Source organism: Peromyscus leucopus, chromosome 16_21 (assembly GCF_004664715.2).
Source record: "Peromyscus leucopus breed LL Stock chromosome 16_21, UCI_PerLeu_2.1, whole genome shotgun sequence".
Taxonomy (NCBI): Eukaryota; Metazoa; Chordata; class Mammalia; order Rodentia; family Cricetidae; genus Peromyscus; species Peromyscus leucopus.
The window spans coordinates 41,149,546-41,173,460 of record NC_051084.1 but is presented as its reverse complement, the minus strand read 5'-3'; the positions used below and the strand labels follow the sequence as shown (position 1 = coordinate 41,173,460).

Sequence of the window (23,915 nt, the reverse complement as noted above, 5' to 3'; positions counted from 1 at the left end):
TGTTTAAAAACATTCATCATAGTAGTTTTAGAAGTAATCCTATTTTAGACCCCATTGTAACTACATCATCTCTGTTCTTAAGCTCTCTGGAAGCAGAAGTTCTTAGAGGCAAATTCAGACACCGATGCTCTCCTTGCTATCCAGAGGCTCTGTCTGTCTCTCGTTTGCTCACATGGAAACAGACAGTTGGTAGCTGAGTCATCAGGGGTGGGGGTGGGGCTACAATAAGGACTGATGAGATGGCTGAGCAGGTAAAGGCACTGGCTGCCATGCCTGAGGGGCTGAGTTCAATCCCTGGAACCCACATGGTGGGAGAAGAGAACTGACCCCCACAAGTTCTCTTCTGACTACCCCAACATGCACAATTAATTAATGAATGTAATGTAAAAAATAATAAAATAAAATTTAAAAATAATAATGAACAGAGAAATTGAGGCGCTGGGGATGTGGCTGGTGGTGCAGCACTTGTGTGACATGTGCAAGATCCCGGGCTCTGTCTCCAGTACCGGAAATTCAATGACCAGTTACTAAGATGGGTTGTCCACATGATGGGACTGGAGGTTCCCAGAGAGTGGGACCAAAAGGCACCCAGAAGGATTCCTAGAGACAGTAGCTAGGTTTGCCAAGCCACTAGGGCCACATGCCCTGGAGTGTGGGCAGAAGTACCCCACAGCAGAGGAGTGTCATAGTTTAACTCACAGTGCGCCTTTCTGTGGAGCCAGGCAGGAAGTTGGGGATGCCGTGCAGTCATATCAACCTCTCTCCACTGGCCTCATGCCTGCAGCCGTTCTCAGCAGGAGAGAGCAGACAGACAGCCCTGTCCTTGTTGGTCTAGCAGGATGACGCTTGGAGTCCAATTCGCCACTGGACACTAAGTGTGGGATACGGAAGCCTATTGGTGAAATTATTAAGGCCACTCCACATAGATAAAAGGGAGGTTTATTTTGTGGGGTAACTTACAAATGAAGGGAAAAGTAGGTTGCAGGGTCTGGGGAAGACGTAGCACAGTCTGGTGTTGTTCTCTGGAGAACTCTGCTCGTCTACCTCCAGCGTCCAGGGTCCAGGAACCAAGAGAGACTGCACATCCAGATCTCGGGTCTTCAGGGTCCTCTCTTGGCCCACATTGTAGGCGTGACAGTTACCAAAGCCTCAGTGGGGGTTGGAACTTCCAGATCAAAGCTGGAATGGCTACCCACTGCATCTCCCCCTTTTGTCTAAATAAGAAGGTTCTAACCTAATACAAGACTATATACAAAGGAATGGTTATCAAATATTATGCAGGAGTAGTGAGGGATGATGACTTAGATAAGATGGAACTACAATCAATGCGAACAATATCAAGCAAGAAACACATACTAAAATCCAGAGAAGTCTAGAGCGTAGGTAAATGGATGTTACAAAGATCATTTCAAAAGGTGTCCTATCCTAAAGAACCTAAATTTAATACTTAATATGTTCTATCTAAGGTATTATATATACATACTAAGTTGTAGGCGTGACCATTACCGAAGCCTCATTGGGGGTTGGAACTTCCAGGTCAAAGCTGGAATGGCTACCCACTACAGAAGCCTCCTGCTGTTTGATCACACACGGAAGCAAGAAACCTCTCTATCTCACTCCTCAGTTTTGGGTTTTTACCCAAGGGCCAGAAATAATCTGCAGAGGAGGCTCAAAGCTTGTTCTCTGCCGTCCCTGTGCATTGCTTTGCAGCTGTAACGCCATGAACGACCCTCCAGTTCACAGCCACCGTTCACTTAGCATTCCTCAAGGTCCATGGGTGGCTTGGGTGCTTTGGGTCTAAACTGAGCTTGGATCTCAGTTGTGGTCCCTAACAGGCTTGCTGGGGTCTGACTGGGCTGGGGTGACTTGACCGTCCCCTGGAGAGCTTCCAGCAAGCTAACCTGTGCATATTCTCCATCCAGAGGGAGCTCTGGCGAGAGCAGAGAAAACACACAAGCGGGGTACCTTTGTTTTATACCTGTGCCATTGGCCCAAGTGAGTCATAGTGCTGAGCTCAGAGCCAAAGAGAAAGCATTAACGGAAGTGAGCACGGGGGTCGCCCACCCTCTGGAACTGCCATAGGTCATTCCACCACACACTTTATGAACTTCAAATCACTCCCACTAACGGCCGGACAATTTCCCCAATCGTCGTTAGGACAGCCTGAACTGCCGCTCAAGGACATCAGACAAGAGGGAAGACCCTGAGTTTCTGCAGACCCTGTGTCTCTGCTGGGGGTTACTAAACTCAGGCTGCAGCAAAAATACAGGCTCCCTGGGAATGCACACTAGCCACAGTACTTTCCTGAGCAATAATTGGAAATAGGAATAATGATGAGACCCTGCACAGACAGGAATCTCCCCCAAGGCACAGCGCCATTTGTCAATGTGGAGCTTACAGAAAGAGAGACATATCACATCTTTCCCCGGGTTAATAATAGCTACACCCACAGACATCTTGGAACATAAATTTTCCCTCATGATGATAAGTTAGAAACCCACTAACATTCTGGCAGCAGACAGATTTCCCAGAAAGGGATATTTGATTTAAAATTTATGGCAATATGTTCCAAAATTAAGTATTTGTCATAGATTGATTCTTTTCCCAGGTACCATGAATAAATAAGCAAGCCTCTGGTCCAATGAAGCTTATGTACCAGGTAGGGAAAGGCAGACAATGAATCAATAAACAAAGCCAGAGAACTTACTCCGTGGTAAGTGTTAAAGTTAAAATACCACAGAGGAGGCCAGCGGCGACAAGAGGCTTCCTGAAGGACACTGGAGCAGAGCCTCCGTTTGAAAAGAGATGTGAGGAAGGTAAAAACAAAGGAAAGGCTGGGTTCTAGAAAGGAGGAAGAGTGGAATGGGGTGGGTAGCCCTGCCTTACAGTCCGGGGCCACCCTTGGAGTCAGGAGCTCCAAATTTAAAGTGATTCTTGGATATCAAATCAATATTGTTTTCTAAGGGAGAAGTAACCTGGCAGTAGAGCTCTTGTCCTCTACACACAAGAGCCTGCATTCAATCCCCAGGAAATAAAATTCTAGGGCTAAGACACCTAGCTTACTTGGCACAATGTGATATCTGATATTACACTGTTATATGTGTGTGCAAGTGCCAAATACATTGACACATGCATTATAACACACACACACACACACACACACACACACACACACACACACACCACAACACATTCTTTCTTAAAAGACTTCAATTGAATTGACAGAAGAATCCAGGGATTAATCAAAGCAGCTGAAGGCGGAGTATCTGTTTGCACCAATCCAGGTAAACCTGAGTTTCAGTCTTGATGACCTCAGGATAAACGGGGCAACTGTCCAAATGTCAGGACCCACCTGGGTGTGGAGGCTGAAAGCAGACCCTCCGCATACTCTGTTGGAACACCCTGCCTGTCTGAGGACAGGGGAATCGGATGTAAGCCTCTCTAACTCTGCTCCGAAGGAGACAAGGAAAGCCAATGGATCAGAGGAAAGGATGGGCTGGCTGTCCTGAGAAGTCTTGCAAAGCGTCTGCACCAGAGCAGTTTTTAATCAAAAATTGGAGACATAACATATATTCAATAAAATTCTTCTATTGAACACGTGCAACCAATGAACTTTGGAACACATAAAATAGTTCATTACTACCATGATCTAATTTTAGAACATGTCCATTTCCCTGAAAAGAAACTCAAATGCACTGGCAATTGTTTATTGGTGAAATTATTAAAGCCACTCCACGTAGTTAAAAGGGAGGTTTATTTAGTGGCATAACTTACAAATGAAGGGATAGGTAGGTTGCAGGGTCTGGGAAAGACATAGCACAGTCCAGCAGTGTTCTCTGGAGAACTCTGCTCGGTCTACCTCCAGCGTCCAAGGTCCAGGAACCAAGAGAGCAGGCGCATCCGGATCTCGGGTCTTCAGGGTCCTCTCTTGGCCCCGCCTTGTAGGCGTGACCATTACTGAAGCCTCAATGGGGGTTGGAACTTCCAGATCAAAAGGTTGGAAAGGCCGGGCGGTGGAGGCTCAAGCCTTTAATCCCAGCACTCCGGAGGCAGAGGCAGGCGGATCTCTGTGAGTTCGAGGCCAGCCTGGGTTACCAAGTGAGTTCCAGGAAAGGCGCAAAGCTACACAGAGAAACCCTGTCTCGAAAAACCAAAAAAAAAAAAAAAAAAAAAAAAAAAAAAAAAAAAAAAAAAAAAAATGGCTACCCACTACAACTGTTCCTTCTTTTCTTCCAGCCTCTCACAGCCATTCACTGACAAATACATTCCATTGTATGGATATATCTTTGTAGTTATCACACAACGATCATCTAAGTAGTTCCCAGTTCAGGCTGTGATGAGTGACGCTTCCATCAACAATCGTGTGACCGTTTTGTCTTCAGCGTAAGCTCAGCTGTGGAATTTCTGGGTCACCTGGTGACATCTGTGTCTAACCATTAGAAGAACTACCAAACTGATTTCCTAGTGGCAGCGCCATTTTACACAACCATCAGCAATAGATGAAGAATCCAATTTATCTGCGTGTTCCTCACATGTGTGTCCTGCCTGTTCGATTGCAGCCGCCCTAGGGAAGGAACGTAGTAGCCTATCACAGTTCGAGTTGTATTTCTCTAAGGACTAATGCTGAGCACCTTCTCGAGTACTCGGTGGCCATTTGCCTATCTCCGTGGGAAGATGTCTGTTGTTGAATGACAAATGATCTTTTCATACTATGGATGTGAGTCTGTTATCAGATATGTAATAACAGTAAGTATTTTAATATACCTATGTAACCGAATTTCTATATAATCAAAAATCATAAAAGAAGCAATATCATCAAATAAGCCTGTATTAACAAAGAGAGAGCAAAAATCAGAATATTTAGAGCTGAAAGCATAGTAACTAAATAAGTAAAAAATGTGCCAGAGAAGTTCATCACACTTGATCAAGAACATGGAATGATAAGCATACTTGAGGACCAACCAAGATGGACAAGAGACAAATAAATGACAAGAAAAAAGAGATGGGGACTCATTTGACACCGTAAGAGGCAACAGTAAATGCACGGTAGGGACCCCAGAAAGAAAAGAGAAAAAGAGGTGTGTGCAAAGCTTACTTAAAAGATAGCTGTGGACTCCCCAGATCTGCAAAAGGAAATGAACACCCCACTTTAAGATGCCCAGTGGACTCTTGCTGTAGGATAATACTTTTGTACACTGGCTTAATAAAATGCTGATTGGCCAGTAGCCAGGCAGGAATTATAGGTGGGATAAGCAGACAAGGAGAATTCTGGGAAGAGGAAGGCTGAGTCAGGAGACACCATCCCGCTGTCCAGGGAGCAGCATGTAATGGCACACAGGTAAAGCCACGGAACACATGGCGACATTTAGATGAACAAAAATGGGCTGAGTTTAAGTGTAAGAACTAGTCAGTAGGAAGCCTGAGCTAATGGCCAAGCAATTTTAATTAATATAAGCCTCTGTGTGTTTACTTGGGTCTGAGTGGCTGTGGACTGGGTGGGACACAGGAAAACTTTCAGCAACAGACTCTGACATCATGAGCCTAAAGAAGCTCACTCCAGGACACATTACAGTTGAACTGTCAAAAGACAAAAAATTTTGGAAGCAGTAAAATCAATTGAATTAAATAAAAAATGACTCATCACGCATAGGGGAGACCCCCCCCATAGAACTATTGGAAGATTCTCAGGGATCATCCCAGGCCAAAAGGGAGAGAGTTTATATTCAGAATAATAAGGGATATAATTGAAAAGGGATACCACATCTGGAAAACTGCCCTTCAAAAATAAAGGGGAAAAAAAGAGTTTTCAGGGTAAACAAAGCAAAAGATGGTGTCACCACTACACCGGGTTACAAGAAATGCTAAAGTGAGTTCATACAAAGACACTGGACAGCCACAGGAAATCAGACCAAAGTATAAAGCTTGGTAGCTAAGTGTGGTAATTTGAATAGGAATGGCCCCCATAGGCTCACAGATTTGGTCATTAGGGAATGGTGAAGGATTAGGAGTTGTGGCATTGTTGGAGAAAGTTGGGGAAAGTTGGGGTGGGCTTTGGGATTTCAAAAGCTCAAGCCAGGCCCAGTGGCTCTCTCTCTTCCTTGTGCCTGTGGGTCTGGATGTAGACCTCTCAGCTACTCTTCAGCACTGTGTCTACCTGCATGCCACTATGCTCCCTGCCATAATGATAATGGACTGAACCTCTGAACTGTAAGCCTGCCCTAATCAAATGTTTTCTTTTATAAGAGTTGCCATGGTCACAGTGTCTCTTCACAGCAATAGAACAGTGAGTAAGACAATAATGTAAACACACAGACAACTATAAATATTATGATACTGGTATAGTGCAAAAATCACATTTAATTCAGTTATAGATGTTAACAAGAAGGCCCAGGCAAATGGCTTGCTTGTTAAGAACACTGGCTGCTCTTACAGAAGACCTGAGTCCAGTTCCCAGCATCCATAGCATGCAACTGACAAGTACCTGTAACTGTCCCAGAGGGATCTCATATCCTCTTCTGGCTTCTATAAGCACCAGAACAACACATGGTGCATGTAAACTCCCAAAGACAGGAATAAAATAATAATAATAAATCTTTTTAAAAAGAAATTAAAAGACAAGAACAAATAGCCAGAGCTAAGAAAACAGTGGTGTCTATACAATACCAAAAGATATAATGGGTGACATTAATTACACAAGGTCAGAGGGTGCAAACGAGTGAGATGGGTGTGTGCAATCAAGGCAAAGGTGTCTTTGGTTTGAAAGGGATTGACCTACAAAGGAAGGTATAAAAAGAATCAAAGTATGTCAGCACTGGGGAAAAAAATCAGTGAAGCACAAAAGTAAGCAAGAGAAGGACAGAAGGACAGAAGCTCCAAGACCGAAAGCACCTTAAGTCTTTCCCGATCAGAAAGACCTTTAGATGTAATTAGTTTACACTATCCAGTGGGAAAACATGGAGTGAGCAAAACACTTCCGGGGGAAAATCAAACTACACTGTCCATCCACGGTATCTTTAGGCTCCAGGACATGCACAGACTTGTAGAAAAATGGAGGAAGATGCCCTGGACAAACAGTGGCTAAAGGAGACGGGAGTCTTGACTGAGGTCAACACCTGAGAAGGTACAAGGAAAGGCAGTCTGTGATGTTGAAAGGATCAGTGAGCAGGTGTGGTGGTTTGAATGGGAACGTCCTCATAGGCCCAGGTATCTGATGCTACCCTGCTGGAGGAAGGACATCACTGGGGTGGGGCTGTGAGAGTTCATAACCTGGTCCACCTTCCAAGTAGCTCTCTCTGCTTCCTGTTTAGGTTTCCGGATGTGATCTCTCAGCTTCCTGTTCCTGCCGCCACCTGCTACTTGCTGCTGCACCCTCTGCCATAACGGACTCCTAGTCTTCCAGGACTATAAGCCAAAATAAACTCTTTCAAAAATGGACATGTTCATGGTATTTCATCACCACAACATAAAAGGAAGTACACACTAGGAACATAGAAAAACATTTAAGCACATATGCACTTAACATCGAAGCGGCCAGATATCAGGTGTAAAGTTGGAGAAGCATCTGGCGATGCTTTAGTGATAGCACATGCTTAGCATAGAAAGCCCCGGGTACCATCTCAACAGCACAAAAAGAAGAAGAAGAAGAAGAAGAAGAAGAAGAAGAAGAAGAAGAAGAAGAAGAAGAAGAAGAAGAAGAGAGACGAAAACAGCAACACAATCACAGTGGGTGATGTCATTTTAAAGTATGACTTTGGGAACAGCAAGATGGCTCAGCAGCTGAGACCACTTGTTGTATAAACCCAAGGACGTGGTTTTGATTCCTCAGATCCCATGGTGGAAAAAGAAAATCAACTCCAGAATTCTGTCCTATGACCTCCACATGTTCACCATGGCATGTGCACAGCCATCCTTACCTATATCGCCCCCCTACACACATACACACACACACACACACACACACACACACACACACACACACGCACGCACACGCACACTGATAGAAGTAATAATAAATGTTTTAAAATTAAAATACAAGTCTAGACTGGTAGTAGAACTTTCAGAGCATGCATGAAGCCCTGGGTTTGATCCCCAGAAACTCATAAAACCTCACATGTTGGCCCATGCCTATACTGCCGATACTCAGAAAGTAGAGGCAGGGGGATGAGAAAGTCAAGATCATCCTCAGCTGCATTGCAAGCTTGAGGCCAGGTTGGGCTACATGAGACATTGTCTCAAAGACAAATAAATAAGCCAGGTGTGGTGATACATGCTTTTAATCCTAGCACTCAGGAAGCAGAGGCAAGTAGACCTCTGTGAGTTCAAGGCCAGCCTAGTCCACATAGAAAATTCCAGAACATTCCACCTACCAGTAATAGAAGGTGTACTTTTCCCAAGCAAACACAGAATCTTCTCCACAATGTATCGTATTTTCAAAAAGACAGAAACATTCACAAGATTGACCTAGATTAAGAGTTATGGCAATTAAATGACTGCCAAGAAGGAATCAGACTTCTCCAGAGATGAGCCCCCTAACTGGTTATCCAGTATCACATAATCAGCCCATCTATGTATATATACATATATGTGTGTGTGTATGTATGTGTGTTGTGTGTATAAATATATACATATACACACGCACACACACACATATATATATATATGAGCAATGCTGAGTGGACTCAGCAGGTTGTACTTATGTATTAATGTGTGTGTGTGTGTGTGTGTGTGTGTGTGTGTGTGTGTGTAAAACAATAATAATTAAGAGAAGGAGGCCATGAACTTGAGAGGAAGCATGGGGGAGATACATGAGGAGGTGGAGGGGCTGAGGGGAATGATGTAAATATAGTACCATATATAAAAACTATTTTAAATAAAGGAAGAAAAATAATACAAAAATTCAGAAGATTGAAGTTATATCAAGTATCTTTTGATCATAATGACACGAAACTAGAAATCAAAATGGGGGGGGGACGGGACTAGAAAATTTGAAAATATGTGGAAATGATACACTCTTGAACAACCGATGGGCCAAAGAAGAAACCAAAAGACAACTTAGAAAACACTTTAAAACATACAAAAAGTAAGCACAACACACTGTCTTAGTCAGATTTCTGTTGCTATGATAAACACTGGCCAAAAGCAGCTGGGGGGTGGGTAACAAGTTATTTCATCTAACAGTTGTAGTCTACCATGAAGGGAAGTCAAGGAAGGAATCTGGAGGCAGGAACTGAAGCATGGGCCATGGAGTGTTGCCACTCACTGGCTTGCTCCCTGTGTCTTGTTCAGCCTGCTTTCTTATAGAACCTAGGGTCACTTGCCTGGAAAGCAGAGGGAGGGGGGGACCACCCACCATAGGCTGGGCCCTTTCACACCAACCATTACTCAAAAATATGCACTGCAGTTTGCCTACAGGTCAATCTATTGGAGGCATTTTCCCAACTGAGATTCCTCTCCCCAGATGGCTCTAGCCTGTGTCAAAAAAAGAAAGAAAGAAAGAAAGAAAGAAAGAAAGAAAGAAAGAAAGAAAGATAGAAAGAAAGAAAGAAAGAAAGAAAGAAAGAAAGAAAGAAAGAAAGAAAGAAAGAAAGAAAGAGAAAAAGAAAAAGAAAAAAGAAAGAAAGAAAACCAACCAGGAAACCCATCAAAATTTACTGAACACAGAAAAAGTAGTAACAAAGGAAATTTGCAGCATGGAGTACCTACATTTAGAAAGAAGAACACCAGGTGTGGTGCTGGTGCCTGTAATCCCAGCGCTCAAGGCAGGAGGCATGCTGTGTGAGTTTGAGACTAACCTGGGCTATGCAGTGAGTTCAAGGCCAACCTAGACTACACACTGAAACACTGTCTCCATTAATAAACAAACAAATGAACAACTACATAACCCAAGATTGCGCCACAGCAAATTACCAAAAAGAAGAAATTAAGCCCACAGTTACTAGAAAGACAGGAATTAAAAGATTAGAGTAGAAACAAAGAGAAGAGGAAAAAATAGTTTGGTTTTGACAGAGACGCTCACATATGTCAACTAGTCCCCAGCAGGTTCACTGAAACGGCACAGTGGGACAGGACAGTCTCATCCGCAAATCTCTTTTAAAAGCTGTGTGTCTGCATACCTTGATCTTACACCACATACAAAATCAACTCAGAATGGACTGAAGACTTAGCCATGAAATCCGGATAAAACTCAACAGAGGAGAACACAGGAGAAAAGCTCCTCAGCTTGGTCTCGACACGGATGTATTGGAAATGACACCAAACGCACAGGCAGTGAGAGCAAACCCGGGCATATCAAAAGGCCCCAACGCGGTGGATGACACCTGAGCAGAAGGAAACACAAACTACAGAATGAGGAAAGAGTTGTAAATGGCGTCTCTGACAAGGTGTCACATTGGCTCATTCTTACTGCCAACTTGACACAAGTTGAAGTTCCTTCTCTCCACCTGGGGAGAAGGAACTCAAGAATTGCTTCAGTCAGATTGCCCTGAGGCCATGTCTGGGAGAGACTGTCTGGATTATGATTGATGTGGGGAGGCCCCAGTCCATGGTGGCTGCCACCATCTCTAGATAGGTGGTCCTGGTGTTGTACCTAGAGTCCCCCAAAGACCATCAAGAGATGGAATGCGATGCAAAAGCAAAGAGTCTTTTTACTACAAGTTAACTCAGTACTTTCCATCCATCTGACGCAGCAGCAGAGCAGGAGAGACCCCAAGTAGCAATGGGGCAGGGTTTTTAAAGCAAAGGGTCTTGGGGGGTCTACAGACTACATAGGAACAGACTCAGGATTGGTTTATGCGAGTGGCAATCGTGTTAGTAATTTTTAATTGGCTAGGGTTAGTTGGGGGGAGGGGCGGGTTACAGTTACCATTTTTGAGCAGGACAAGTCCCAGGCTTTGTCCTTGAGCCGCCATGGGGGCTGGCTGGCCTAGCATGCACTGATTGTAGGGGCTGACTCAGTGGCCCAGGCTCTGTCCTTGACTCTCGCACGTAGCTCTAAGTTGGTGAGGGGTCCCAGACCGTAAACAACTGGCTGAACCTTGAGCAGTCAGAGTATGTGCAGAAAGGGAGCCACTACAAGGACCTTGTCTTTTGTTCATGGCCCTCCCAGAAACTGCTTGCTCAGTCTCAGGAAACTGAAATTGAGGCCTGATCTCTGAGAGAAGACTGAGCAGCCTGTTACGGTGTCTGCTTGGTCCTTTCACTGGGTTATACAAACAAGCTAGCTGGCCATGAGCTGGGGAGTGAGCCAGCAAGCAGAGGTCCTCCTTGGTTTCTGCTTCAGTTCCTGCCTTCGGTTCCTTCAATATCGGTCCACAGCCTATACAATGGACTAAACCCTTTCCTCTCTGTGCTGGTTAGTTTTCTCAAAGTTTGGCACACACTGGAGACACCTGGGAAGAAGGAACCTCGACTGAGGACTTGCCAACATTAAATGTGGGCATATCTCTGGGGCATTTTCTTGATGGCTAATTGATAGGCCAAGACCTAGCCCACAGTGGGCCGCGCCACCCCTGGCCAGGTGGTGCTGAGTTGTGTAAGAGAGGAATCTGACTGTGAGCCTGGAATCAGGCCAGTGAACAGTTTTCTCCATGGACCCAGCCTCAGTTTCTGCCTCTAGGTTCCTGCCTTGGCTTCCCTTGGTGACAGATGGTGACCCGGGAGTTTTGAGAGGAAATGAACCCTTTCTTCCGCAAGCCGCTATAGGTCAGGGTTTTATCACAGCAACAGAACCCAAACTAACAACCCCCTCAAGTTGTGTTTGGTCCAAGTGTTTTATCACAGCAACAGAGAGCACCCCGGGGCAAAGTCTTAACATCTGAAATACATCAGGGACCCCTACAATCCAACAACAAACAAACAGACCTCTTTTTCAAAGGAGCAAAGAACCTAACTACACTTTCCTACAGAGAAGACACAGAGATGGCTGGAGTGACCATGAAAAGATGCTGACACGGGAAGAACAAACCAAAAATTCAGTGATGTATCGCCTCCCACCTGCGAGCATGGCATTGCTTAAGAGCAAACACAAACAGAACCAGAAAATAAGCAGTGGTGGAGATAGTACAAAGAATTAACTTGTAACCGCCGGGGGACCGAGAAGTTTGCTGTGAGATTGTGTCTCCTAGAACATGAGGGAGGCTTCCCCCATGCTACCACAACAACACGGCTCTCTAAACAGGACCTGAAGAAGCACACCAGCTAGCGTGGACATGCTAACATGGAAGGGAAAAATCTCATGGGGACTCCATCCATAGACAGAGAACTACAGTCAACTAAAGACTGCCGTAAAGGGGGCGGGGGGGCAGTTGGTCTGCCTTAGGGATAAGCCTGCTAATTGGTTCTGCAATACCAACTCTCAGACCTGAAGTCATAGACACACAAGCAACACTAAGTGGACTGAGCAGGTTGCATTCACATGTCTAGGTATACATATGTACCAATAATAATCAAAGAAAAGGAGGCCACGTATTTGAGAGGGAGTGAGGGAAAGACAGGAGGGGTCGGAAGGAACCTGGGAAGCATCAGAGGGGAGAAAAGGGAAGGAGGTAAATGATGTAAATATATTTTACTTAGTTCTTTAATGTAAAAGGGGAAAAAATGAAAACAGTCAGGGCTATGTAGAGAGACCCTGTCTCAAAAACAAAAAACACACACAAAAACATCTTTAAAACAAAACCGCCATAAGATCCGTTAATCCCACTTTTGAGTATTTATCCCAGAGAATGGATAATGCCCCCATATACCCACACCCCTCAGTTCATTGCAATGCAGCTCATAATAGCCACCGAGTGGAAACAACCTAAATGCTCACTGATGGACAAGTGGATGGACAAGTGGATGGAGTACACAGATGAAGCAGAATATTAGTCTTGAAAAGAGAGAAACTTGAGAGATGCTACAACACATCCATGAGAGATTGAGAAGATTACACTGAAGGAAATTAACCAGTCAAAGAACCAATTCTGCAAGACCCGATTTGTCTGCAGTATGAAAATGGTCAAATTCATCAAAACGGAAGGCAGAGTGGTGCCTGCCAGAGGCTGGGCAAAGGAAACAGGAAGTTGCTGTTCAGAGGATGCAAAATCCCAGGCAAGACACAAACGTTCTACAGATCCCTCTGCAGAAAGGCACACAGTGTAGACGAGGTTGTGCTGAACTCTCACACATGGATGAGAGACTTGATGCTGTGGCTTTTACCATGGGAGGTGGGAGGTGGGGTGAGCCAACATCCTGAACGGGCATTTCACAAAGGACATTATGCTGGTCCCTAAACAGAAAAATGACCTGCTCCATTGGTACGATCTTAACTGTCAACTTGAGTGGATTTAGAATAGTCTAGAAGATGGCGGAGCACGGCTCTGGGTGTGTCTGTGAAGGAGCAAACAGGGACAGGCTAACACTGGAGCACACTGGAGTTCTCCTTCCTCTGCTTCCTGATGCACCACGACATGAACTTCTCTGTTCCTCATGCGCTTCCCACCATGATGGACCAACCCCTATGATATCAGGAGCCAAGACAGACCTCTCCTCCCTCCATCTGTGTATGTCGGGTAATTCAGTCACAGTGAAGGAAAAACAGCTAGTGTAACAGTCCTCAGGCTAAAGCAAACATCAACAAGTAACCATCATTGCTCATCTACTAGATTTGGGTGGGAGCAAATAGTTTTTTTTAATCTGACAATAATCTGAATAGTTAAGAATGCAGAAAAATGGGAACTCTCATACTCTGATAATGTAATTGCTGTCTATGCCAGTTTGACACATATAACAAAGTTATTTGCACAGAATTAATTAACAAATTTAAGCACACCCATACCCATATCTTTACTAATGCAGATAGGTCTCTAATAGGGTCTGCAGGAGCAGTCTTTGAATCTAGATGAATACACTGTCTCTAGCTTTTCATGACTAATCAAACAGATCTGGACCCCACAGGAATGCAAGAAATCTGAGGGAAATTATCTCCTCAGATTTGAGGGACAGGATCTGGCAGATCCCTGGAGGTCAAAGACAAAAATACTGTCATATACTCGACACTTGCCCTGTCCTGGCTGATGGGTGCCTTAAATCTGCTTTGAGTTTGGGTCTGTTTAGGGCAATAAAATACAAGAATCAGAAAGCATAATGGCGATAATGGACAAGACAATGGAGATAATCATAAAGATAACTGGGAAATTTGAGCAAGCAGGACTCCTATACGGTTCTATAATTGAACTTATTCATGGGTTAGGCAGAGAAGGTACATGCCTCCCCCACAGCTGGCCACCTCGGGCGTGAGGAAAGAGGAGGTGGGCTGATCCTGAAGTGAAAAGCAGACTGGAGGCTGAGACCACCATACACAGGTCCTCTTCCTGGACTGATACATTAGTTCTGTCTCTTTTCCTTTTCTGAGATTGGAACAGACATCCTTTTCCCTCTGAGCAGACATAGCGGGGTTCAGCACTCCCCATGAGCATTCCCCCCGACACTTAGAGAGGCTTAACATCCAAAATTTGGTGAGGGAGATGTAACAGGCCCCATTTTGCAAATAAAGACACAGACAGAAGTGTCAGGTGACAGGCTAGTCTCCCACAATCAGGACCTGATTGAGCATGGTCTGGATTATTTTCAATCTGGAAGGCATATCTGAGGAGGAGGCGTTGTTGGCTTTTATTTGTTTGATCTTGAGATGGTATCTTATGTAGTCCACGCTGGTATCCAATTTGCTACCTAGTTAAGGATGACCTTGAACTTCAGATTCTCCCGCCTCTACCTCCCAAGTGCCGGGATAGCAGGTGTGTGCCATCATGGCTGGCTGCAGAGGCTGGGGTTTCAATGACTTACCACCCTGCCTCTCAAGACTGGGGGACACATCTTCCCAGGAACCGGGGATGAGAGGAAGTGGGAGGCTGGGGAGAAAGCAGCAGACAACCGGCAGAAGCAGTGAAAATAAACAGGATAGCTCAGGGAGAGACCGAAGACAACTTCAGTGTTTAGAAGCGGACAAAGGGCAGGGTTCGGAAAGATAAAAAGAGCAGCCAGTTGCAGCTAGGGAGAGAAAACAAGACCCCATGCAGAAGAGAGAGGCCAGCTGTGTCTACACTGGCAGGATGCTCAGCATCCAGGCATCCAGGAAGAGCGGCAGGATGGGGCAGAGGAGATATCACAGCTGGGTGCGCTGAGGATGAGATGTAGCAAAAACTCAAATGCTATTTCAAGTTACTTTCTTATGGGACCAATTAGAGCAGGACTCCTGCATTTTAGGAATACAAGCTGTAGAGCATGTCCCCTGGTGGGACAAAGTCTGCATGTCATAAAAAGCGGCAAGAAATTGTAATTCATTTTAAGTTATTTTGATATTTATTAAACTTACTGGAACAAGATGTTTTTAAGATGTGCTAGTAGTCAGTGTTGCTAATGGCATGACACTAAGGACTGGGTGAGTTAAGGGGAATGTGGGTGTCATGTGTCTCATGGTTCTGGGGAGGGGGGGGTTCAAGGTGCAGTGACTGAGCCTGGTGATGTCCTCCTTGCTGGCACGGTCCTGGGGTGGCACAGAGAAGTTAAGCAGCTTGCAAGAGTCTCACAGCTGTCGAGCGGAGGAGTGCATTGAGCCTGAGTTGTGAACGCCCACCCTTTGGCTGCAGAACGCGTGCCAGTCTGCAGAAAACCAAGCCATCCCGCCCTGGCACGCCTGGACTCTGCGTCCGGCAGCGGCGGTACGCACAGCTGAGGCGAGTCTGGCCTTGCGGCAGACGTCGCTTCTCTCCCGGGTGTAAAGCAATAAAGGCACCGCGGGGGGCTAGTCGCGACCCCCGACCGGGGAATCCTACAGCGAGGAGAAGGGACTCCAGGCGCACGCTCTGCCGCAGGGGGGCGCCCCTGGCCGGCCGCTGCTAGGCGATCGGTCCCCGCCACAGGGCGCGTCGCCTGCAAGAAGATGTCGCTGTCCGGCGGGGAGCGCCCTGCGGGGCCGGGGACCCGCCTGTCCTGGCTGCTGTGCTGCAGCGCCCTGCTGTCCCCGGCCGCCGGTTACGTGATCGTGAGCTCCGTGTCCTGGGCTGTCACCAACGAGGTAGACGAGGAGCTGGACAGCGCGTCCACGGAGGAGGCACTGCCCGCGCTACTGGAGGACTCGGGCAGCATCTGGCAGCAGAGCTTCCCGGCCTCGGCGCACAAGGAGGACACGCACCTGCGGCCTCGGGGCTCTGCCCGCGCCAGGCCCGCACCGACCCCGCGTGGAATGTTCTCCTACCGGCGGGAGAGCGGCTCATCCGCAGCATCCCCCAGCCCCAGGGTGCGTGCAGGCACCGCCCGCTCCCTGGTCCACGCCAGCTCCTGGGGCTGTCTGGCCACTACATCCACCCACGAAAAGGTAAGCGAGAGGTCGGGACGCGGGGGTGGTGCGTGTCTCGTCGTGGTCCGTCAATTCTGGGGGCGAGCCCAGGGCGCAGGGCGACTCGGATTTCACAGGTGCATAGACTGTAGATGCCTTGTGAATAACGGAACCCGGCTGTGCAGGAGTCGGTTCATCTGGCCAAGTGCACGTGAGTGGGGAGGAAGGCGACCCTGGGGAACAGCCTGGTGGTTAGTGACTGAATCTCTGTCTTAAGATGGCCAAAGAGATGGTCGAATAATCAGCGTCACACACGGAGACCTGGAAAGCAGACAGGATCGCCTTTGGAATCGCAAATGAGGAGCATCCAGTCCCTGTGGGCTCTTAGCACTGTCCCGCAGGCAGACTCCCGCACCACCTCCCACACCAGATGGGCGTGGGAGAAAGGCACCATCCACGCACCGGTAGAAATTTACACTTAAAAAAAAAAAATGGAACTCGAATTTTTGAGAAAGACGACTTAGGCAAAGCGCAACTGCTCTGGAGGGAGCGGTTTCAGCCACAATTTCTCTTTCAGTCCCCAAAGCTTTATTCACACGTTAACCCGGAATAGCATGGAGAGGCCCTAAAGTGGCATATTCCGTAAGAACAGCCTCCAGAACGCTTCTAGTCCTGTCTAATAGACAGAGATGTGATCCGAGCTCCTAAGGAATCTGTGCGCGGAAGGACTGGCATCCCTCGGTTATATACCACACTATGTGGGAGTCGAGTTCTTGCCTCAATTCTGGGTCTCACGAGCCCCGGCTTAGCCAAAGCACCCTATTTTCCCATATATATAAAATTAAGTAATTCTATAGGCAGAGCTTGAGAGTTCTTTTTTGTTTTCTTAAAAAATTATCTAATGACAATGTTATCCTATTAATGGCCGTGATCATGTCCTCTTTCTGTGTCAGAATCCCAGCCAGTTCTGTATTCCCAGGGTCCAAACCGTTTTTACACTTCTAACACATACCTTAATATGAAGTTTAAATATGAAGCTAATCATGGTTTTAAAAAAAAAAAAACAACTAGTGCCTAAAGTTTGGGAAATGTCTCAGCAGTAGAAAGCTTGAGGATCTGAGTCATCCAACCTCCAGAACCCATGTTTTGTTCTTGTTTTTGTTTTGCTTTGCTTTTGTTTTTGTTTTTGAGCCGAGCATGATGGCGTGAATTTGTAATCACAGTGCTGAGAAGGTTGAGACAGGTGGATCTTTAGGGCTTGCTGACAAGCTAGCTTATCCTCCTTGGGGAGGTCCAGGCCACCGGGAGACCCTGTCTAAAAAACGTAACAGTAATGGACCCTGAGGAATGACACTAAGAAACCAGGAGGTTGTTCCCTGACCGCCACGTGTACACACTATGCATGAGCAACACACACACACACACACACACACACACACACACACACACACACACACACGGGCACACACGGGCACACACGGGCACACACGGGCACACTAGAATGCATGAATATGCACACACACACACACACACACACACACACACACACACACACACCAAAGAAAAGAAATCTGGTGCCTGGCAGGCTTGGTGGTCCACTCCTGTAGTTCCAAGTAGCAAGGCTAAGGCAAGAGAATTGAGAGTTCAAAGCCAGCTCTGGCTACATATCCAGATCCTGCCTCACGAAAACATAAACAACCAAGGAAGAAAAGGCATCTAGCGTCCTTGTATCGAAGATATTTTGACCTTCAACAGCCGTTTTGTTAGCTTCCATAGGCCTCCCCTTCCAATGCTGACTTTTAATCCAAACTCCGTCAATTCGGAAAACATTCGCATGATCTGCTGAGCAGTCCATGACAGGCTGAAAATAGAATCTGTGGATGATGTAATATTGCCATTTGGGGAATTCGTTAATTTTTCATGTTTCTAAATGATTTAAACCCTTCCTTTCACAATCTCGTGCACTGTGTCAGGGGCTTGGGAAACAATGGCAGCCTGGGGGGGGTGGGCGCGAGGGGGAGTGGGGGAGGAGAGGTTCTTTGTAAGAGACAAAGCAGGTGTGGCAGAGTTTGGGGGATGCTAGGACTGAAATGCTTTTGTTTCTGCTTAAAGTCACAGAGACATGACATGGGACCCTCCCCCATCTACTAGATGAGCACGGGCAAAGATCAGTAGATCATGCTTCTGTGACTTCCATTTAGGCTAAAAGGGTATCTAACCCATCAACTTCCCATCGCTTGTTCAGTTATATGCCGAAAGGTAACTGATCACAATATAAAATACAACTAATAAACAAAGAACTGTTGCCCTAGCTGAAACAGCATAGAATATTCTTGGCATCCAAAGACCAAGCAGTTCATTAAAGTGAATTATAGTCTATCCCCAAAGTGTGGAAAGAATGGAGGAGATGATGAAGGCAGCGAGTATTTAAGAGGAGCTCCTGGGAAAGGCCTAGTGCTCTCTTCTTCCTCCCCACAGGCCTCAGGGTCCCTACCCGCCAATAAAATGAGAGCATGTGCTGTGTGAAGGCAGCCCCCAGACGGAATGCTCTTACCTCCCCAGAGAAGTTCTGAAACCATCACGGAGTGAGATGCATCAACGGGACCACCTCGCCTTAGTATACCCGTCAAATCCACTGGTCCAAACAGGGCCCCCAGTGCTACATCTCCTGCCCAGGCATACAAAGTTTGCACACACCCCCAGCTTGTGTGACCCGTAGCTCTGCCGCCAAAACACCTTTTTGTTGTTATCATTGCATTTGTTAGATCCAAGGGTTGCCCTTTGGGAGCTGCCTGGCCATCAGCGATGGCCCCCTCCACAACAGCACGGGGACTCCTTTCTTCTACATGACAGCCAAGGACCCTGTGGTAGCTGACCTGGTGAAGAACCCCACAGCCTCGTTGATGCTGCCAGAATCGGAAGGAGATTTTTGCAGGTAGAGGGGGGAGGGGGAGGGGAGGGGAGGGGAGGGGAGGGGAGGGGAGGGGAGGGGAGGGGAGGGAGAGGGTTTATTCTTACAGGTTTGGGCAGAGGTGGAAGGTGGGTTGTGCATGGTCACAGATGTAGATTGACATCTTTACTCTCAGACTTCTACTGCAGACCAAGCAGTGTGATTTGGAGCAAGCTACCTAAGTTTATTCATCTATAAAATGGGAGGGTCCTTGGACTTGGACTTTCACTGGGGTCACGTGTCCAGGGAGCCTGTTACAAAGTGAAATTTACATCAGTCGAAAATGTGTGTGCTACACTTAACCTACCAAACCCACCCCCAACCTCCTGCCCAACCTATTCCCACTGTAATTTTTCTCAGAACACCGGCCTTGACCTGCAGGTGTCCGAAATCATCTAACACAAAGACTATTTTATAATAAAATCTTGACAGTGTACATTGTCGACTACCGTACTCAGGAAATGCAGAGGCTTTTTCTGTAGCCACAGCCTAAGAAAAAGAATAAAAATCACAACGCAAAGTTTGCTGAATGTATATCACTTTGAAACCCACATAAAGATGAAAATTCATAAGCTGAACCATCAGAAGTTGGTATTCGTAACCATTGCTACCCTACAGAGTGTGAGTGAGCCTTGGAAATAGAAATAGATGCAATGTGCCTCTGTGAGACAATTTTTTCTTTTTCTTTTCTTTTTTTTTTTTTGAGACATGGTCCTGTGTAGCCCATGCTGGCCTTGAACCTATTCCATAGCCAAGGATGCATACACCACATTTGGTTAATGCCCTGCTGGGGCTTGAACCCAGGGCCTTATGGATGCTAGATGAGCACTCTACCAACCACACACCATTCCCGGCCCCAGGTGCCTCATCTGACACCCAGGAGGGCCATGGCAACCCTAGTACTATAAAGGAAGAGTGAATTGGGAGGTGAAAGGAGAACCAGTCGTCTGTCTCTCTGGCATGTGCAGGCTGGGGCACATTGCTTTTCCAATTCATTTATAGCCCTGCTCTCCCCAAGGGATGTGTGTAATACAAAGCCAGCATCCTGTAGTACACTTTCTCAAAAGCTTTCGAGAAGAAAAGCCTTCTGAAGACATTTAAGCAAAAATGGAGCACCCATTCAGATATCCTCGTCTAACTACAAAGCCCCAAATCTTTTGCTGCCAGGGAGACACTTTACTGAACTCCTGTGGAGGTCCCCTCCTGCCCCAAAGGTTAACAACGGTCACAGGGTGGCCTGGACGGGAAGGCAGAATGACCCCTGGCATCTACCATCTCATCTGCAAATACAGAGGCGACTGAGAGCATTCATCCCACTCCGGAGCTCTATTCTCTATGCACAGCATAGAAAACAACCAACCACCCTGTTTCTTCTTGTGGAAAGTAATTAGAGCAATAATGGGTTATCAAGTGCAGCCTAGGAAAGGCCTTGCCAACCCCACTCCCATCATCTATCCCCATAGATGTGAGATTGTCAATCAGCACTGCATCTGGCGTTACTCCTGAAATCTAGAATATTAGTAACATTAAGTACAAGGGCTGAATAAGTCAAAGCCTGTATCAAAAGACAGATGGGTACCGGAGCTCCCAAATAAGCAAGCATGACGCTTCCAGGGGCCATCCCACTAGAGAGAGGCATCTGGTAGCAGCTACCAGAACTGCATCCCAGACAAGCACCTTGCTAGAGCTTAGAAAGACCAACCAGCTGACTCCTGCCTGTTCCCAGGGCCTGAAGGTACCACTGGTGAGACCACACGGTCAAGTGCCGCTCAGCAATTCTGATGCCTGGGACGGGGATTCAGACGCCTCCTGTTCTCACGGTGGTGACGTCAGTCAAGGCGCTGGTCCAGCCCTCTGCTAAAACCCTTCATGAAGAAAATTAACAGAAGCCTCCCAGGCCCTGCCTATAGGATTGGGCATCCATTCCTTTTCAGAACAGATCACTATGCCCGATGCATCTCTTTGCCAACTCTCTTAATATTTTATTTATATCCAGTTTTATCAAATTAAAAGTCTGACCCAAAGGCTCATTGTGATCAAAGCTCACATAAGTACTTTGGCAGGTAGTTAAGAAACACTTAGCCCCCACGGCATGTCACTCAAAAAGGTATTCCAGTCCATTAGCTGCCTGTGTATTAAAAGGGTTGAGGCAGGGACTGGAGGGACGGCTCAGCAGTTAATGGTCCCTACTGCTCCTACAGAAGACCTGAGTTTGGTTCCTAGCACCCATGGTAGGCAGTTCACAGCCATTTGTTACTCCAGCTTCAGGGGATCCAATGTCCCCTTCTGGCCTCCATGAGAACCTGAGTACATTGACATATACTCACACATATAAGTAAAAATAAATCTTTTGGTAAAGGTTAAATCCAAGTGGAAATGGGTGAAGGAAATTGAGGATCCAGGACTCTGGAGTCTCTGGGTTCCAGAGTCTCAGAAAGTGCAACCATGAGGAAAATACTGTTCATGTAATTCCTTTAACAAAGGAAAGAAAAGCTGGTATCTTGGGAATGGTGAAAAGAATGCATACTTCTTCCTAAGAGACAGATTTTTAGAGGACCAGAAAAAGTCTTGTTCTTGTCAGAGTTATTGTTCTATTTACATGTATGTGTGTGTGAGTGTGTGCACATATGTGTGTGCACATGCCTAACCACGTACAGGCCAGAAGAGGGTGACAGATCCCTCAGAGCTAGAGTCTGTTTATCACCTGGGTGCTGGCATCCAAACTCCAGTCTGCACGACTGTGCGATCACTTTTAACTGCCGAGCTGTCTCTGGAATCCCAGCAAGGAGTTTTTAAATGAATTTGTAAAATGAGCCTGCACTGTGCCACCTCATCTAGTCAGAGATCTTACCAAAACTTTTTATCGCACTCTATTGTTTAATGTCATAGTAAAGTTACTAAGGTTAGTTGGGTGAAATTGTCCTGGCCAAGGCATGTTGATTTGAGTGCCTTTACCGTGCCCTCAAAAGTGACATGCAGGACTTGAGAGATGGTTAAGAGTACAGACTGTTTTTGCAGAGGACCCAGGATCAAGTCTCAGTACCCACATGGCGGTTCACAACTGCATCTAACTCCAGTTCTGGGGATTCACATGACCTCTACTGGCCTCCACAGGCACTGCGTGCATGTGGTACACATACATACATGCAGGCAAAAACACTCACACATAAAAGTAAATAAGCGTATATAAAGTGATTCAATACTAGAAAAGTACTAGACTGGTCATTTTGATGCATCCATGTAGCCAGAAAAAGTTGCTGCTGCGATAGTTAAATATGCTGCCTACTCAGTCTTCCCTTGGCATCTTGGAGAATGTGGGGCTTGGAGAATCTGAGGGCCCGTGGATCTGTGGTTGAATTCACTTTGCAGCAGGGAATCCTGGGCAAGAACAGCCTCCTAGGATGCTATGTGTTATACAGCAGGACTGCCCATCTGTGAGGTCTTCATCCATAGATTTAATCAACTACAGAAAAACAATGTGTCTGTAGTGAACAAAAATGACATTTTTAGCTGTGACACCCCCCCCCGAAACAGTGCAATACAGCAATTCTTTGTATAGTATTTACATTAATTAGATATTATAAGGAACCTGAGCTAATTTAAATTATGGGGGAGGGGAGGACGCGGTGGGATGATATGCAAATATTATTACTACTGAAATACCTGTAGGGGCCAGCAAGACGGCTTCACAGGTAAGGATGTCTGTGGCTAAGGCTGATGACCTAAGGTTGATTCCTGGGAGTCACATGGCATGGAGTGTGAATTGACACCCCAAAGTGTCCTCTTACATTCACACATGTGCTATGGCATGCACATACATGTACACACACACACACCATAAATAAAGTATACTATAATGCTTCTACTTTATAGAAGGCCTTAGGCGCTGTCTTAGGGTTTCTGTTGCTGTGAAGAGACACCATGACCACAGCAAGTCTTATAAAAGAAAACCTTTACTTAGGGCTGGCTTAGAGTTTCAGAGGTTTAGTCCATTATCTTCTGGCGGTATGCAGGCAGACATGGTGCTGGAGAAGGAGCTGAGACTTCTACATCTTGATCCTCAGGCAGCAGAAGCAACTGTGTGCCATACCGGGCATAGCTTGGGCATAGAAGACCTCAAAGTCCACCCCCACAGTGACACACTTCCTCCAACAAGACCACGCCTACTCCAACAAAGCCACACCTCCTAATGTGGGGGCCATTTTCTTTGAAACCATCACAGACACCTGCAGATTTTAACATCCAAGGATCATCCCGAACACAAGTCCTCAGGGATGCCAAGGGATAGCTGTGTGTACATTCCACAAAGATTGTATATTATGAAGTATAACTCCCAAAACTTAAGAGTGCCTTTCAATTACTTAAAGGGCAGAGAAAAAAGAGATTTATTAATGACAGCCTATTCCTCCCTTAGTCCAAGGGCCAGACCTCTTACAGGGTCTCTTATAGTCTGAAGGTGCTCCAGGGTGAGTCTGAGGCCTCTGAAAGATGGAGACCTTTCTTTCTGAATCTTAAATGCATTTCCAGTGCTTCCAAGAAAAGCCTGTGAATAACTGTAATTTGGCCCATACGATGACTCATGTCCATAGTAAATCCAAATTAAAATGCAAGTCCAACAAAAAGAAAAAATAGTGCCGGGCCATGGTGGCCCAC

General features: G+C 46.2%; 1 protein-coding gene across 1 annotated transcript in view; it reads left to right on the top strand.

Moving 5' to 3' along the window:
- Window positions 1-15,506: 15,506 nt before the first annotated feature.
- The window catches only part of Creg2 (cellular repressor of E1A stimulated genes 2), a 38,323-nt gene continuing 29,914 nt past the window's right edge, over window positions 15,507-23,915 (top strand). The window contains exons 1-2 of the mRNA XM_028865764.2: window positions 15,507-16,351; window positions 19,078-19,247. Coding sequence (XP_028721597.1) covers window positions 15,917-16,351; window positions 19,078-19,247 — 605 coding nt within the window. The 5' untranslated portion in view covers window positions 15,507-15,916. The remainder of the gene's footprint in view (window positions 16,352-19,077; window positions 19,248-23,915) is intronic.